The sequence below is a fragment of the Chiloscyllium plagiosum genome, unplaced genomic scaffold (genome assembly GCF_037043375.1).
Source record: "Chiloscyllium plagiosum isolate Xiang-an unplaced genomic scaffold, Cpla_swu_hap1 HiC_scaffold_26, whole genome shotgun sequence".
NCBI lineage: Eukaryota > Metazoa > Chordata > Chondrichthyes > Orectolobiformes > Hemiscylliidae > Chiloscyllium > Chiloscyllium plagiosum.
This window is the reverse complement of record NW_028270164.1, coordinates 42,246,720-42,261,913: the sequence shown is the minus strand read 5'-3', so window position 1 is coordinate 42,261,913 and position 15,194 is coordinate 42,246,720. Positions and strand designations below refer to the sequence as shown.

The 15,194-nt window shown below is 43.9% G+C and overlaps 1 protein-coding gene across 1 annotated transcript; it reads left to right on the top strand.

The window, feature by feature from the left end:
* Nucleotides 1–14,081: 14,081 nt before the first annotated feature.
* Nucleotides 14,082–14,795, top strand: LOC148145139 (uncharacterized). Its single transcript, XM_087973807.1, has one exon. The coding sequence runs from the start codon at nt 14,082–14,084 to the stop codon at nt 14,793–14,795; it is 714 nt and encodes a 237-aa protein (XP_087829933.1).
* Nucleotides 14,796–15,194: the final 399 nt, after the last annotated feature.

Below are 15,194 nucleotides of genomic sequence, written 5' to 3'. Positions count from 1 at the left end.
ACAATCTTTCCAATGCCCCAAGAAATCCTGATGACCTGGGTTGGGCGGGTTAAAGGACCGTCCTGCTCCTGCGATGCGAAGCTCTGCAGTGTGATCTTCTCAGATCACCGCCACCTTAGATCCCTCTCCAAAGTTTTTTAGTTTTGATTTTAGATTTCCAGCATCTGCAATATTTTTCCAGTAATGGGACCAGGGTTTCGATCAGTTCTAATCTCATGGGAGCAAAAGTCCAGCCAAAGAATTAAATTGCATTGGATTGAATTAAAAGTGGAATGTTTTTCTGGGAATGGGGGTCAGTGATTATATAGAATTATTCCACAGGGAGATAATATAATTATTCCTTTGGAATATACAATACAATGCAACACAATACAGCACAGAAACAGGCCCTTCGGCCCATCCAGCCTGCACCAATTCCTAGTCCTTATTTAAACCCATTCCTTATTGCTCATTTGCAGTTTCTATCCTTCTCTTTGTTTCCCCCACCTCCACTGGCAGGGCGTTCCAGGCACCCACCACCCTCTGTGTGAAATAATTTCCCCACACTTCTCCCCAAAACTTTCCCCCTGTCACATTGAAACATATTTGACCTTTCCACCCTGGGAAAAGGCCTCTGACTATCTATGTCTTTCATAATCTTTGTAGACTTCTATCAGGTCTCTCCTCGACCTCCATCTTTCCAATGGAAACAATCTTGAGTTTATCCAAACTCTCCTCATGACTAAAATCCTCCAGACCAGGCGACATCCTGGTAAATCTTCTCTGCACCCTCTCCGAATCATCCTCATTCTTCTGGTAGTGTGGCAACCACAAATGTTAACTCTGACTTCTCAGATGCTGCCAGACCTGCTGAGCTTTTCCAGCATTTTTCTATTTTTGTGTTTGATTCACAGCATCCACAGTCCTTTCCGTTGTTATCAATGATTGGTTAGATTGTATGCAATCAAATGGAGAAATGGGTCATTAGACTAAGTAACCTTTTCCTGGTCTGCATTTCCTCATATTCTTGTAGGTTTAGATTGAAGCACTTCTTTGTTGAGCAAGTGCATGTTTTCTGTTTTATTTGTTCTCTAATTTATGATGTTTACTATGAATTACAATTAAATAATTTTAGTGAAAATGGAAGTGTTAAAAGCTTTGTCTTATAGAACTTGAATATTGCTGAAAGAAGTCACAGTTTGTTAAAGATTTTTGTATTGCAGTTATCAGGACACTTTGCAAGAATATCACCTTGGGGGGGAAATGGACATTCCTACAACATGACAGATGATGACTGCCAGGCTTTGTTTAACTTTTAAACCAGACAGATTGACTCTGATTGGTCAGGACATTGACTTGAGAAATAAATCTGCAAAAAGCAGTTGTGAGTTCTGTTGTGTTGAAGTGGGCTGTTTGCATTCATATTGTTGCTGTTTGCAAAGACAGAGCCCTGTGTGTTAGTGCATGTAGCTTCCAGTACACTGAGGCCAACTGACATGACAACCTGCTCATTTAAAATGTAAACAAAGTCTGGTAGTTAATTGTCAATCATCGTTAATTGGTGCACTCTCCATGGCAATGACTCTACCAGTCAGAGTCCACTTGCCAACCAATAAACACTTTCTTCTCATGTGCTATAAGCATTGATATTCCCCAAATTGGTATTGTCCTGAGGAGTGTAAGACAAAGATCTCTGACAAACCATGTCTTAAGCCAGCAATAAAAAAAGACCTGCATTTAAATAGTATTTTCATAATCACCAAATACCTCACTTTATGGCCAACGAACGACCTTCTCTTTTCTGATGTAGCACAGGAACGGGCCTTTCGGCCCACAGTGTTGTGTTGAATATGACGCCAAATTAAACTAATCTGTTCTGCCTGCCCTGGGTTCATATCCCTCCATTCACTGCATATTTATGTGCTTATCTAAAAGTCCCTGAAACACCCCTGTTGTATATGCCTCCACATAACCCCTGGCGGAACATTCCAAACTCCTACCTCTCTCTGTGTAAAATAAATCTTCCACTACTCACCTTAAATGCATGTCCCCTAGTATTATTTCAATTCTGGCAAAATGATTCTGACAGTCAACCCTATCTATGCATCTCATAATTTTATAGACCTCTAACAAATCCCCCCTTAGCCTCCGCTGCTCCAGAGAAAACAACCCCAGGTTTTCTAGTCTCTCCTTATAGCTCTTGCTGTAATCAGTTTGTACTCTGCAATCTTCACACTGAGTAACATGATAACACCCAGGTAAGCTGTTTTGTGATCATGATTGACAGATAAATATTGGTCCCCAGGGTACCAAGTGAAACTCCCCGGCTGTTCTTCAAAACATGCTAAGTATTTTTTTTAACTGCAACTTGAACAGATTGATGGGCTTTTGGTTTAGCTTCACATCTGAAAAGCTGTCTCTACAACAGCGCACTGCCCCTGCATCCTGCACAAAAATGTTTGCCTTTCGCTTCATCACTGAATGTGAACCTAGAACCTGATGGACTGGAGGTAAGAGTGATGGGGGAAATCAATAGATGTAGTTTAGTTGGACTTTCAGAAGGCTTTCAACAAGATTCCACATAAGAGATTAGACTAGACGGGATTGAGGTTTATAAGGAGGAGGTGTTAGCAATTCTGGAAAGTGTGAAAATTGATAGGACCCCTGGGCCAGATGGGATTTATCCTCGGATTCACTGGGAATCTAGGGAGGAGATTGCAGAGCCTTTGGCTTTGATCTTTATGTCATCATTGTCTACAGGAATAGTGCCTGAAGACTGGAGGATAGCAACTGTTGTCCCCTTGTTCAAGAAGGGCAGTAGAGACAACCCTGGTAATTATAGACTTGCTTCTGTTGTGGGCAACGTTTTGGAAAGGACTATAAAAGATAGGATTTATAATCATCTCGAGAGGAATAATTTGAAGAAGGCTAGGTCGTGCCTCACAAACTTTATTGAGTTCTTTGAGAAGGTGACCAAACAGGTGGATGAAGGTAAAGTGGTTAATGTGGTGTACATGGATGTCAGTAAAGGATTTGATAAGGTTCCCCACAGTAGGCTATTGCAGTAAATACGGAGGCATGGCATTGTGGGTGATTTAGTGGTTTGGATCAGAAATTGGCTAGCTGTAAGAAGAATGTTCATCCTGGAGTTCAGTTACTAGTGGTGCACTGCAAGGATCTGTTTGGCACCACTACTGTTTGTCATTTTTATAGACAACCTGGATAAGGGCATAGAAGGATGGGTTAGTAAATTTGCGGATGACACTAAAATCGGTGGAGTTGCGAACAGTGAGGAAGGATGTTGCAAGTTACAGAGGACATAGATAAGCTGCAGAGCTGCGCTGAGAAGTGGCAAATGGAGTTTAATGCAGAAAAGTGTGATGTGATTCACATTGAAAGGAGTAACAGGAATACAGAGTACTGGGCTAATGGTAAGATTTGTGGTAATGTGGATGAGCAGAGAGATCTTGGTGTCCATGTACATAGATCCCTGAAAGTTGCCACCCTGGTTGATAGGGTTATTAAGAATGCATATGGCGTGTTAGCTTTTATTGGTTGAGGGATTGAGTTTAGGAGCCATGAGGTCGTGCTGCAGCTGTACAAATCTCTGGTGCGACCACACTTGGAGTATTGAGTACAGTTCTGGTCACCGCATGATAGGAAGGATGTGGAAGCTTTGGAGAGGGTTTAGAGGAGATTTATCAGGTTGTTGCCTGGTATGGAGGGAAGGTCTTATGAGGAAAGGCTGAGGGACTTGAGGCTGTTTTCATTAGAGAGAAGGTTAAGAAGTGACTTAATAGAGGCGTTCAAGATGATCAGAGAATTAGATATGGTGGACAGTGAGAGCTTTTTTCCTTGGATAGAAATGGGACAGATGTCAGAGGTAGGCTCTTCACTCAGTGAGTAGTAAGTGTGTGGAATGCTCTGCCTGCAACAGTAGTGGACTCGCCAATATTATGGGCATTTAAATGGTTATTGGATAAACATATGGATGAGAATGGAATAGTGTAGGTTAGATGGGCTTTAGATTGGTATGACAGGTCAGTGCAACATCGAGGGCCGAAGGGCCTGTACTGCGTTGTAATGATCTATGTTCTATGAAAGAGAAAGGAAGTTGAAGGCAAGTACAGGGAAGCATTAGATGAAGATTCTATGCATATTTGTGCTTATTCATGCTGTCCTAATGGCTCTGTACATTTGTGACGTATTACTGAGTAGTACACAGTAGTGAATTCCAAACCCAGTTTGTCATGTATACTGCAAGCTAGTCTCACTAGGGACTCTGATGGAAGAACTATAATTAAACTCTCATGGCCTTGGGCGAAGATACAAAAAGGAAATTAATCTCATGTCTTGAGTTATTTTAGGTGAGGACAGGAATAGTTAGAATATTTGCTGAATTCTCACTGATGAGTTTGCACATCAAGCGATTCCCACCTATAATGTATTGGCACCCACCACAGCATTCTTCAGAGAGGGTGGGGAAAGCGAGAACATCCAGAGACTGTAAATACAAATGGACCCTCAGCAATCATTCTCTCATTGGAATAAACCCACAGTTTATATGTCAGCTCTGACAAAAAATGTCTACCTTCATTTAGCAAAATCTCCAGTGTTTTAATACAAAGAATCATAAAAACTCCAAATGGATAATTTTATATGTGCATGTGTCCTGTGTATAGGTCAGGATGTGGAGTTTTAGAATGGAGGCTGTTTTCTAAGGATTTTTTGCATCGGTCCTTTCAAGAGATGTATTTTTAAGCTAATGTCAAGAAGCACAACTGACCATGAAACAAAAGTCACCTTAGAACCTTAAAATATGGCTCTTGCTTTGAATATGTTCTTACAGAGAGAGAATGGGGTGGGATGAGAGTAGAATGTGCTGGCTTACTTGCTGAAGTTACTTATGCATTACAATATGGTTCATAAATCTAATCGTTGGAACTGGAGCATTAATTTCATTTCTCCTCTTCCTTGAGTTCCAATGAATACTGATGAGACTAAAGAGCAAGGGGGGTGGTGGTGGATTGAAAGTCCTTCTCTGTGTTCTTACATGAAGTTATTTACTTTTCTCCCCTGTTCAGTATGTTATTTTCTCCCATTGTCATCAATGATTCAGCTGCTGGAGAGCCTTTCTGACAGAAAGGAAGGCTGAATTGCTGATCGATTCTGCTACAGGGAAGGACTTCACCCACCTTTTACTTTCAGATTTTTGCTCTGTCTCTCTTCTTTTTTCTGCTGTGTCCGATTCCCCAAGTGGATTTGACCCAAGAGGTTAATCACAATGTTTGTGAGATCCGATCGAGTTCATGAGCTGTGGAGGCATTGCAGGTAAATCCAGTTCCCTCTTTCCCTATATCAGGGATGTGCATCTTCCTATATGATTCATGAAGATACAATTATAAATCATTTAAGTCAGTTGAGATCTGTGCAAACTGGAGGACTGTGTGTTAGTGTATCCTTGTTTGGATCACTCAACTAATTGCTGAGTAAATTTGCTGGGATATTTTCTCATTCTTTGCTCCTTCACTTTGTCCATAAAAGCACCGTGTCTCTGCGGTGACACATCATTGATGGTCCACTGTGAACATCCAGGTGACCATAGGCTGCTTTCATTACAGAAAGGTGACTGCCGGTGAGTTTAACCTGAGGGCCAGCATGTCACAGATCCACCCTTGGCAGTACTGAGAAGTCACCATGGTGCTGACTTCAGCTGGAATGGGAATTGAACCCGCATTCTTGGCATCACCCTGTACAGCAAAGCAATCATCTCGGTGAATCATTAGATAGCCGTGTTGGAGCCTGTTCTTTGGCAGTAATGCTGGAATGTGAACCAAGTGATATGACTGCCTGTGAAAGTGCATAGATTAATTCTCTTTTCCCTGTGTTTTTGATAAAACAGTTTTGAATGAAAACCATGTTGACTCGCTACTGACCAGCACCCAGGAAACATAAAGTATCAGTTTTAGGTGCTTTCTTCACAATCCTGCCTTTCCCTCACTGGAAACTTATGTAGAGATGGTCAGAGATCCAGAGGAATGGCAGCCACCCCAAACCTACTTCTCCATACCATTTAATCATGGCGGTTTGCTATTTCAACTCAATATTTCTGTCTTTTGTCGGCATCAATTGATAATTATGATGCTAATGTTGATTGTCTTGGAGGAGGTTGTGTGCATTACATTATGATAGAGAAGTTACTGGTGGCTGAGATCTCTTCAAAGTTATTATTTATTCATATTGTACTAAATATGTTTACTGAGACTTAACACGAGGCCCAGATTATTGCTTCTCTCTTCAGTCTTTTGTGTGATCTGTTAAGTTTTCATTGACATGGGTTTCCTATTTACACAGTCATATGTTAACCCTTTGCCCACAATCTCAGCCATGAAAGATCCAATTCATTCCCAGCCAATCACAGTCCTTTGAAGCAGAAAGTTCGAGATTTTGAGAGCACTTTACGCCAATGATTCTTGATTTTTTTTCTGAAAGATTTAGCTCTAATTGTGAAATTATGTTCTCTTCTTAATGAAATCTCTTTCTCTTTCAAGAACAGTTTACCCAAAAGCTCTCAAACATCCCGATCAGATCATCCTCAAAGTCCTCAAAAACAGTTTCTTTTGTTCTAGTTAATGTTCTCAAATCTGTTTGATAGTTCAAATTTGTTGACTTTCAGGGTGTTGAATAACTTCGTTCAGCTGTTTCAAATTAAGTTCGTCCTAGCTTATAAATGCAAAAAAAAATTGTTTTTAAATCAAATGCTAAATATTTAATATGATGCAAATGAAGTCTGATTGTAACTTTGTGAACTATGCAATAGGTTTTTTCTCAGTACAGGCACCTCAAAGTAAAATGGGACCATCCATAGATGCAAGTGATTTCTTCTCATACGAATAAGTTTCAATTGAAACCAAACTGTGGCAATGTGCATCATCCCAGTGAAGCTCAGCAATGTCTGGGAGAAAATGACTTTTCTGTCCCTCAGACACAGCATCAATAACATAGGTACAATGAAGGTGCTGTGACCTTATTAGTCATGTTCAAGGGTCTCAGATAGAAGGTTGGAACTTTTGAAGCTCGGATGTAAGGAGCTCTGCTGCCTTATCATCATATATATTATTAATAAACAATGTGTAGAAGAAATGGTAGGAGTCTGGCTTGAGTTTGTATGGAGAACAGAAAAAGCCATTCTAAAATGATGAGTTCAAATAGAAGCTACTGTCTGCTTAAACTCTGCATTTGTAGCACTATGTAAGCTCCTTTTAAGGCAAAAGAAAACTACTGAAGTGGATTGAGACAGTAAGAAGACTGCAAATCTCATGTGGAAGATACTTATTGAAAATAAAAATGTTGGCAGCCTGAATGTGGCAGCAGTAACTCCTGCTCAGTGCAGAACTGTTGCTGGTTCTGACTGACAAAGTAATGAGTTTGCTCAATTTTTATTTACGAATGTGTGTGATATATGGTGTGTTTCAATAAGACCATAAGACATAGGAGTGGAAGTATGGCCATTTGGCCCATCGAGTCCACTCCGCCATTCAATCATTCAATAAATACTGGTATATAGGTGGATGGAAGGTGACATTCTGATCTCAGATTCTCCATTCAGAGTAAAGGACAGGCTTTCTTGTTAATTGGATTTCTGTCCATATCTAGCTAATTTCTCTGAGGAGGATTAATTGTTTAAACAAACATTTCTGTATCACGCCTTAGAAATGTAGATTGAGAACAAAGAACAAGGACCCATTGTTAACTGTTTAATTTTAATCTTATTTTGATGCGGTTCCTGTATTAGTTGATGTAATTAAGCTATCATGTAGAAGCTCCCCAGTTTCTCTGAAATGTTAACTGCAATTGGGGTGATGTAGTTGGTGGCTGCACAGAATAAAAATTGAACCGCACGGTGGCTCAGTGGTTAGCACTGCAACCTCACAGCGCCAGGGACTCTGGTTCAATTTCATCCTTGTGGAGTTTGCATGTTCTCCCTGTGTCTACGTGGGTTTTCTCCCACAGTCTGGAGATCTGCATTTTGGGTGCATTGTCCAGGGATGTGCAGGCTGAGTGGGTTAGTCGTGGGAAACGCAAGGCTACAGAGATAGAGTGGGGGGTGGGTATGGGTGGGCTACTCTTCGGAAAGTGGGTGTGGATTCAATGGGCTGAATGGCCTGCTTCCACACTGTCAGGATTCTATGATCTTTCTGCATATTGACTTTAAAAGGGATAAGATTGGAAGGTCACATGCTGAGTCAATCTCTAATTAGAGCAGGGAGAAATAATGTAACCTCTGCCAGAAAAATATGCAAGATAAACATTTTTTCTCCTCTTATCCTCTGCTGGTTTCAGCGCTAGAACATGAAGGGAGGAATTAAAATAAAGATGATGATGAATGACACTGAATCTCTAATGGAGCCTCAAAGAAGCACTGGATAATATTACAGTTAATACAGGATATAGTTCAGTGGGTAAAAGAAGGCTCAATTCTGAACAAAGGTGAGGAGCCTCCTAAAAGCAAATTATGTAACAAACATTTCTGTCAGCTGACCTTCCTCTCATTCACATTTTCCCGTGGATGTGAAACAATGGTTGACCAGAATAATTAAGTAAATCCAGATCTGCGAAGTCTTTACATTTTCCAATTTAAACAAAAAGTCATTTGTCCCAACAATTGGAGTCCTAACAATTAAAGGATAAAACCTTATCATTATGAATGATGTCCTTTATCTTGACCTCGGCTTTTTTTTTTAAAAATCTGATTTAGTTAGGGCAGCTTGTTAAACAACTGGAGGTGTTCTGTTCCTCAGTTTTTCTCCCAGAAATAGGTTTGATTTTCATGATGGTTACAAACATATTGTGGGTGTAATTAACTTTTACTCTTGTGGAAAATTAAGCCCACATGAACCTAGTTAGTGCTTGATGATTTGTGTTATCAATCACTCGGATTCTGTGTTTACTCTCTTGAAATCTGGCACTAAAATGTTCAGTTTTATTTTGACATGTAGAGGTGTGTAGAATGAAGGCATTGAGAGTACCAAGGCTTCTATTAATAGAATCCTATGACCAGGGGAATTACTGGCAGAAGATTCTGAATAGACAAGCTTATAGATAACTACAGCACACTCTGGTGTTCTTTGCAAATAGCTCTCAATGGTCTGTCCCTCCTGGATCATTGCTAAGTCCTGTACTTTGAAGAAAGGGTCTAAATATTAAAATGCTGTGATTAATTGAAATCTAGTTGTTGCTGTAGTTAAGTATTGCTCTTGAATGTTTGTTGTTTGGTTAATTTCCTTGGGAAAAGGTCAGGATATCTGAAAGCAAAATCGACAAGAAATAATGAGCTTATTATTGATGCGCAGAGAATGCAAGATGGTGGCGACCCAGTAGGTCTGCCCTGCTGAGCTCTGCACCAGAACCCAGACAAAGTGGTTCACGCATCCTCCCTTTATTACTCAATGTGGTAGAAATAGTTATTTTTTGACCCCCCAGAATTGTCAGTGTTTAAAATAGTTAGAAAAATGACTAAGGGGAAGAGACCGCGAGGATTGCAGCACACAGGGCACTCCCCTGCAACAACAGATATGCCCATGGCTGCTGCGTTGGCCTCCGCAAGCACCCCAGGGGACTTACATACAGAGCAGAGCCTGGTCTCGGAGTTTGTGAAATTCTGAGAGAAGATCGATTCAGCAAGGAGACCCAGGCCAGGCTGAAACTGATCTTGGTCATGCTGCAGAAGCATGACCAGGAGAACCAGTGTCTTGGGCGGGCGTGTTATGGAGGTGGAGCAGCGGACCACCGCTTCTGAAACCGCGGTAGAATCCTCACCAGGTCGGGTCCATGCCCTGGAACAGCGGACGCGGGCCTTGGAGGAGCAGGTCGACGACCTTGAAATTCAAGGCCATTGGAAGAACAACCATCTGGTGGGGCTTCCTGAACGGGAGGAAGAAGGCCAGCTCGTCAGCTTCCTGGAGCAGTGGCTCTCACAGTTTTTGAAGCTGGAAGTTGAGGCAGGCTGGGTGCAGGTCAGATATCAATTGAGTTCCCTATTATCCTGTGTGGCTGACTGCGCCTGCCAGGACCCATGGTCAATCTGGTTGGACATGGAGGCCCCCCCAGGTAAAATGTCCTTTCATCAATTTGTTGTTTATGGTCAAGATGAGGACTGTTATGGACCATTGCAGAAGTCAGATTGTCCTTAACATGGTTAAAGCATGGAGAATGAAGCGACAAGGTGAAGGCAACTTACAAAAAACTTCCCCTCCCACTCCCATAGTGGGAACGTTAGGACTCCGGCTGCGGTCAATGGACTCTGGCTTTAAGCTCTGGGAGTCTAGAGGAGTCCCCTCTTTAGGAGATTTACTTAGTGGGGAGGTCATAATGTCTTTTGAGCAGCTGAGTCAGAAATATGAGCTATCTAGGATGGACCTATTTCATTATTTTCAGGATAGGGACTTTATGCAGAAAAAGACGATGTTGATGGTTAGTCCCTGGAAGTCAGATATGGACAGGAGAGTGCTTCGGTCTATGGGTGCTCTCTCAGTCAGCACCCTCTATCACTTGTTAGGAGGTAACATTTCGAAGGACATTGAGTGGCTATACGGAATCTGGACTCAGGAATTGGGGGGTGGAAATCTCCTCAGCAGCATGGGAGGATATTTGAGAGAACATAAGGCAGATTTCTATTTGTAATAGGGCGCAGGCTATGCAATTGAAGGGACTCCACAGGGCTCATTTGGCACCGGAGTGGCTTGCGAAATTTAAGATAGGAGCGTCCCCAATGTGCCCCAAATGTAAAACAGGTATTGGCATGACCACAAGCTTCATTGGTATTGGGGTGCCATAGCGAGTGTTTTGGAAGGGGTCTTGGTCACTGAGGTTAAGGTGGATCCAGTGTCCCTACTTTTGGGCTTGCCAAATCTACCTTGTTTGGATGTACATGGCAAGAAGCTGTTTAATATTCTTTCATTCTGTGCAAGGAAGAACATTCTAATGAGCTGGGTATTGGAGAATCTCCCAGGACTCTTGGGGTGGCGTAGATTAGTTATGGAGCACATCCCCCTGGACTTCCTTATGAGGATGGTGCACCTGAAAACAGAACTGTTTTATAGAACGTGGTAGCCCTTTCTGAATTATATAGAAGCAAGACTTGTCGGATATATTGGCTAGGGCCTTTGTGTAGTCATGAGGGCGATGTCTGGCAGTTCAGGGCCCCTGGGGGAAGAATCCTGAATAAATACGGATTTGACAATTGATGCTCCCGGTGATGGGGAGCTTTGTTGGGATTGCGCTGAGTGCAGTAACTTAACTGAATGTAATTTAATTTACCTTGGTTTAACCTGGTTTAATTTAGGTTTTTTTAGTTATTTATTGAATTGTAGTTTTTGTAGTTTTTTTTTCTCTCTCTCCTCAGTGGTTTGTGGAGTAGGCAAATAGTTTGTTTACTGTTATTGTCATTACAAAGTTGTTATACTATTTTGTAGAGATTTTGTAATTTTGTAAAAATAAAATCTTATTTCTCAATAAAAATATTTACCAAAAAAAGTATGGATGAGCAAGCTATGATATTTTCACAGTACTGTATTTCTAATGAGGTGCTGTTTTGTGAAGCCAGGAGTGTTATAATAGTTAGCAATTTGTGTCCACATGCAGCGAAACCTGAATAGTATCCCAACTGGGGCTGAAAAGTAAGGAGGTGGTGGGCGGGCGCCTCCTCGTCACTGATGTCATGCACAGGAATGCTCCCCTGAGACTGATTAATGTGTACGCCCCAGTGGGTAAGAGTGAACGGTTGGCCATCCTGCAGCAGCTTCCACTGTTGCTGGCTACGTTCAGGCCGGTCATTCTGGCCGGAGATTTCAATTGTATCATTGATGCAGATGGACGATCTGGCGGGGGGGACAGTAAACTGGACGTCACGTCCAGAGCCCTGATGGAAACGGTAAAAGATGCCAAGCTGCACGACGTCTTCAGTACGCCTGCAGACGGAGCGCAGCGTAGATACACCTGGTCACGGGCAGACGGGTCTATCCGCTCAAGGATAGATTACCTGTTTGTGTCCCAAACGCTCTCGGTCAGATCCACTGACGTCAAGCCGGTGTTCTTCTCTGACCACTGCCTCCTGCTGGCCAACTGTCACCTACAGGATGAGCAGCGGGCTGGTAAGGAAATGTAGAAGCTGAACACAAAGCTGTTGACCCCGGGAAACATTGAGGAGCTCAAGAGGGACTACACAGGTTGGAGAACTGTGAAGCCCCTCTTTGAGTCCCCAGTGGACTGGTGGGAAACAGTAAAAGGGAACATCAAGAGGTTCTTCATCCTCAAAGGTATTCAGGAGGCGAGAGAGAGACGGGGAAAACTGTCCCAGCTCCAGGAAAGTATGCAGAACCTGCTCCTGCTGCAGATGATGGAGGTCGATGTCACGGAGGACCTCAAGGAGATGAAGGGCCAGCAAGCCTCGCTCTTTGCCTCGGAGGCCTCCAAGATAATCTTCCGGTCCAGGGTCCGCTCGGTGGAGCAGGACGAGACGTGTTCACGTTTCTTCTTCCAGAAGGTGCACAAAGAGAGCTCCGTGCTCATCAACTTGAAGGAAGAAGATGGCTCGATAGCGTCATCTCAGGCTGACGTCATGAGGATCAGTAAATCCTTCTATGTCAGTCTGTATGTCGCGAAGCCGACCGACATTGCGGCCTCCCAGTCGTTCCTGCCCTCTATCACGGAGGTCTTAGATGACAGAACACGGAGAGGCTGGACCAGCCGCTATCTCTGGACAAACTGACCAAGGCCCTCGAGTCCTTCAAAAAGAATAAAACTCCCGGAAGCAACGGCTTACCGTTCGAGTTCTATTCCGCTCTGTGGGACTTGATTGGTCAGGACCTGCTGGAGGTGTATATCAGTATGCTTCTGGCAGGTACCATGAGTGAATCCATAAGGAAAGGCATCATCACCCACAAGGGGGAGAGGGAGGAACTCAGAAATTGGAGACCAATCTCATTATTGAATGATGATTACAAAATTCTGTCAAAGGTTATCGCCAACCGGGTCAGGTCTGCTCTGGGGTCGATGATTCACCCTGACCAAACCTGTGCTGTACCAGGCAGGAAAATCGCTGAGAGTCTCGCACTCCTCAGGGATACGATCGCCTACATGCAGGACAGAGGGTTGGACATTTGCCTGATCAGCCTGGACCAGGAGAAAGCCTTTGACAGGATATCACACATGTATATGAGAGATGTTCTCTCCAAAATAGGCTTTGGGGAGGGAATCTGCAATTGGATCCGACTGCTCTACATCAACATTGTCAGTGCAGTCTCAATCAATGGGTTGGAATCAGATAGCTTCCCAGTCAGATCTGGAGTCAGGCAGGGCTGCCCTCTCTCTCCTGCCTTGTTTGTGTGCTGCATAAAGCCATTTGCCGAGTCCATCAGGAAGATGCGAGCCTGAGAGGGGTGACTATTCCTGGCAGCGGGGGCCTGCAGTTAAGGCCTCCCTGTACATTGATGACGTCACCGTTTTCTGCTCGGATCCGCTGTCTGTGCACAGACTGATGTGCATATGTGACCAGTTTGAACGGGCCTCGGGGGCCAAGGTAAACCGAGGCAAGAGTGAGGCCATGCTCTTCGGGAACTGGGCCGACTAATACTCGATCCCCTTCACCGTCAGGACCGACCACCTGAAGGTGCTGGGTATTTGGTTCGCGGGGGCTGGGGCATGCGCCAAGTCTTGGGAGGAGTGTATCAGCAAAGTGAGGCAGAAACTGGGCAGATGGAAGCTACGGTCGCTCTTCATCGCGGGAAAAAAACCTGGTCATCAGGTGTGAGGCACTGTCATTGCTGCTTTACGTGGCACAGGTCTGGCCTATTCCCAGAACCTGTGCCGCTGCAGTCACCCGGACGATCTTCCAATTTATATGGAGATCAAAGATGGACCGGGTCCAAAGGGACTCGATGTATAAAGATCTGGGCAATGGGGGAAAAAACACACCCAATGCCACCCTCACCCTGATGGCCATCTTTGTGTGTGGCTGCATCAAGCTGTGCGTGGATCCCCGGTACGCAAACACCAAGTGTCACTACGTACTGAGATCCTACCTGTCCCTGGTTTTTTGAAGGATGGGCCTGGCCTCAATGCCGCAGAACGCTCCGAGTAGTTGGACCGTTCCGTATCACCTATCCTTCGTGGAGAAATTTATGAAGAAAAACATCTTTGACCACAAGTCCATCAGGAAGTGGTCAGCACGCACTGTCCTTGAGACCCTTCGGGAAAAGGAGAGGGCGGATCCTATTGAGCGGTTCCCTGAGCAGACTGTCAAAGCCATTTGGCAGAATGCCTCATCTCCAGAACTTTCCAATAAGCACCAAGACATGGTTTGGCTGGTGGTGAGAAGGGCTCTGCCTGTGAGATCCTTTATGCACGCCCGGACTCTCAACCGCACAGCACGCTGCCCTCAAAACGGCTGTGGGAGGAACAAGACTGTCACACACCTCCTTCTGGAATGTGCCTATGCAGAAGAAGTCTGGAGAGGAATGCAGTGGTGTTTGTCAAGATTCGTCCCGAGCAGCGCAGTGACGCGGGACTCCGTGCTCTATGGTCTGTTCCCCGGGATGCACACCGAGACGAACATCAACTGCGCCTGGAGGATCATCACCTCGGTGAAGGACGCTCTCTGGGTGGTCCGAAACCTGTTGATCTTCCAGCTGAAGGAGTTGACCCTGACTGAGTGTTGCAGACTGGCACACTCCAAGGTCCAGGACTACGTGTTGAGGGACGCGCCGAAGCTTGGGGCAGCTGCCGCCAAGGCGCGGTGGGGAAAGACCACCGTGTAACATCTGCCTGCCTAACGAAGAACAGGGGGCCCACGCAGTCATTTGGACTCTGCTGACGCCTCAGCTAAATATATGGATATATGATTGATGAACATACAGACCTGTATATACAAATGATAAATTCTGATCTCTGTATGCAAAGAAATGGAATGTTTCCGTATGTATGGCATGACAAACTGTACAGACCATCAAAATAATTTATGAATAAAGTTTAGTTTTGAAAAAAAAACTGGGGCTGAAAAGTGGCAATGTGTGCTACACGGGGACCAGAAAAAGACCATCTCCAACAAGAAAGTCTCCAGCCATCATTGCTTGAAGTTCAGTGACATTAATATATTTGAAATCCCCCTCTCACAAAATCCTGTGGGTTACAACTGACCAGAAACTGAACTGGACTAG